Source organism: Protomyctophum parallelum (genome assembly GCF_964188405.1).
Source record: "Protomyctophum parallelum genome assembly, chromosome: 5".
Lineage (NCBI taxonomy): Eukaryota > Metazoa > Chordata > Actinopteri > Myctophiformes > Myctophidae > Protomyctophum > Protomyctophum parallelum.
The window spans coordinates 38,912,375-38,914,749 of NC_139702.1; the positions used below are offsets into that span (position 1 = coordinate 38,912,375).

The following is a 2,375-nucleotide window of genomic DNA, read 5'->3' on the forward strand; positions in this document are numbered from 1 at the left end:
GGCTTGGTTATAATAACATTCCTTATAGGGTCGCAACTCAGCAAATAGCACAGCTTATACGTAGCTCGGAGAAATAGAAAATGGACCACTCTGTCCACTGTCCACTCAGTTAAATCTAACTATAAATGCACAAAGTCTCTGTCTGTGTGTGTACTGTTGTAATCCATCGAGAACCGTTCGCCCACAGACTTCAAATTTGACACACGTTCCACACCACCACAGGGAGTGCAGAGTCGGACGGGCCCACGGTTGTCCAAAACCGCCCCAAAAAGGCCTCTGCCCAGGCTCTGGACAGGGCCCCTATATGGTCCATATATGGAGCTGGCCTGTCTGCATACAGTGCATAGACTCATTTGGGCATGCCTGACAAATAATTCCATATATGGGCACAAAGGGACACAGACATAACATCCGCATGCATTTCCAACTGGGCACCTCTATAATTTTGGTCAGGCGGAGCCCTATAGCGTATCAAGAAATTCACTGCAGTGTGACAAGTTCCTCTTGGGGGTCAAACTGTGGCTTCTGTATAGCTGGCCAGTTGGAAACCTGCTGCTGCCTTCAGGGGAAAGGCAGTGAGAGGTTGGGGGAGAGAGAGGGGGGAGATGGGGGGCTGAGGCTGGAGAGAGAGAGAGAGAGAGAGAGAGAGAGAGAGAGAGAGAGAGAGAGAGAGAGAGAGAGAGAGAGACGCAGTATAGCAGAGACGTGCCCGCTCCCGTCTCCCCACTGTCTCACACACACAGACACACACACTCTCCTCGGGAGCAGCAGCGCCTTCACGCACGGCACAACGGAGAGTTGGATTGTTGTATATGACCGCCGGGGTTTCACTGACTGGGCTCTCCCTCACAACAAGACACTAGTAGACACACATCCTTGTTGTCTCCGGCCGGTAACGGATGTCTCAACGGAAATCAATATCTGGATTCTCCAGCAGCACGTCGGTGACCTGTGTGTGAGCTAAGAAGAAGGAAAACAAAAAAACGAATGCTGCTTCCTCGCCTGACGCGTGCTGTGAATTCATAACCAACTCACACGCAGTCACGCACACGCACGCACGCACACACACACACACACACACACACACACACACACACACTGAGCCTCCCTGCGCTGCCTCACCTGGAGTGTGTATGCATGAGAGAAGAGAGTGTGTTTGTTTGTTGTTTGTGTGTGCGCGCCGCCTGTGTCAGTGTTTTGTTTGTTGGGATTGTAGTAGCGTTTCACCGTACGGGTGGGTTTTATTAACATAAACCCACGGGGGGATTTGATTTGGGCACTGCTGCTGCCTGCATGCATGCCGCGGACATGTGGAAGTTTGTGTGACGCTCTCTAGCGCAACGAGCCACTCGACTGCTGCTTTGTCGCACTCCTGTTTTCACCGACCGGCGAGAGAGGAGAGCCAAACTGCCCGGGCTTCACTTCACTGCCTCCCAAAAACACAGCGTCCGTCCACGGTCCTCCAGCACCAAGGCGAAGCAACAGGACAAGAGGAGCATTTCCTCGGTGAAATGTAGTAATTGATAACAATATATATTGATAAGAATATCACAAAAAGGCGGACAACAACGGCGGGGACTGCGTGAATAAGGAGACTTTTGGTGACCTCTTGGGATTTGGGGCAACATTTTTTTACGCCCTTGCAGGAAAAAGCTCATTTCCCCCTCCACTCCCCGGATTATTATAAAAAGCACCCAGAGTTGCCTATACGCCTGCCGCAGCCATGGTTGGAGCTGTGAAGCCGTCTGCCTGTGGCCGTTGCCCGGTCTCCACCCTGGGGTTGTTGTTGGTGGCTGTCGTCCTCCTGGTGCTCTCCTCCTCCAGCGGGGTGGACTGCCAGCCCTGCCCGGCGCAGTGCTCCTGCACCGGGACCACCGTGGACTGTCACGGCCAAGGGCTCCGCAGCGTGCCACGGAATATACCCCGCAACGCGGAGAGACTGTGAGTGGGAAAAAAATCACGTAAAAAAACCCCAAAGTGAAACTAAAACAAACGCATGAATATCACATTATTGTCACATTTCAGCTTGAGTTTTATTTTATGATAGTGCAGCTCAAATTTGGCACAACTGGCTTTATATACCACCGTTTACGAAATGGCAATTGACAACCAAATGGCAATTAAAAACCGCAATTTGTAATGTAACAGTGCTATTCTATAGTTTAGCCTACCCAAATTAATTAATTATTAGTTTGAAAGTTTGAAATGCTTGCATTGAATTAGAAACACTCAGTTTGTCCATTTGTACGGATGCCAGTGAAGTTCAAGACGTGAACATAATCACACGACCGTGATTGTGTTCGTGGTCTCGCACCGTTGGCATTATGAAAGCCTCAGCCGACCGCATCGGTTGGTCTGGCGAGCAGCAAGTTAAT

At 50.5% G+C, this 2,375-nt stretch overlaps 1 protein-coding gene across 1 annotated transcript in view; it reads left to right on the forward strand.

Annotated features, from left to right (window-relative positions):
• The first annotated feature begins 744 nt into the window (after positions 1-744).
• Positions 745-2,375, forward strand: part of slit2 (slit homolog 2) — a 100,257-nt gene continuing 98,626 nt past the window's right edge. The window contains exon 1 of the mRNA XM_083764468.1: positions 745-1,941. Coding sequence (XP_083620594.1) covers positions 1,724-1,941 — 218 coding nt within the window. The 5' untranslated portion in view covers positions 745-1,723. The remainder of the gene's footprint in view (positions 1,942-2,375) is intronic.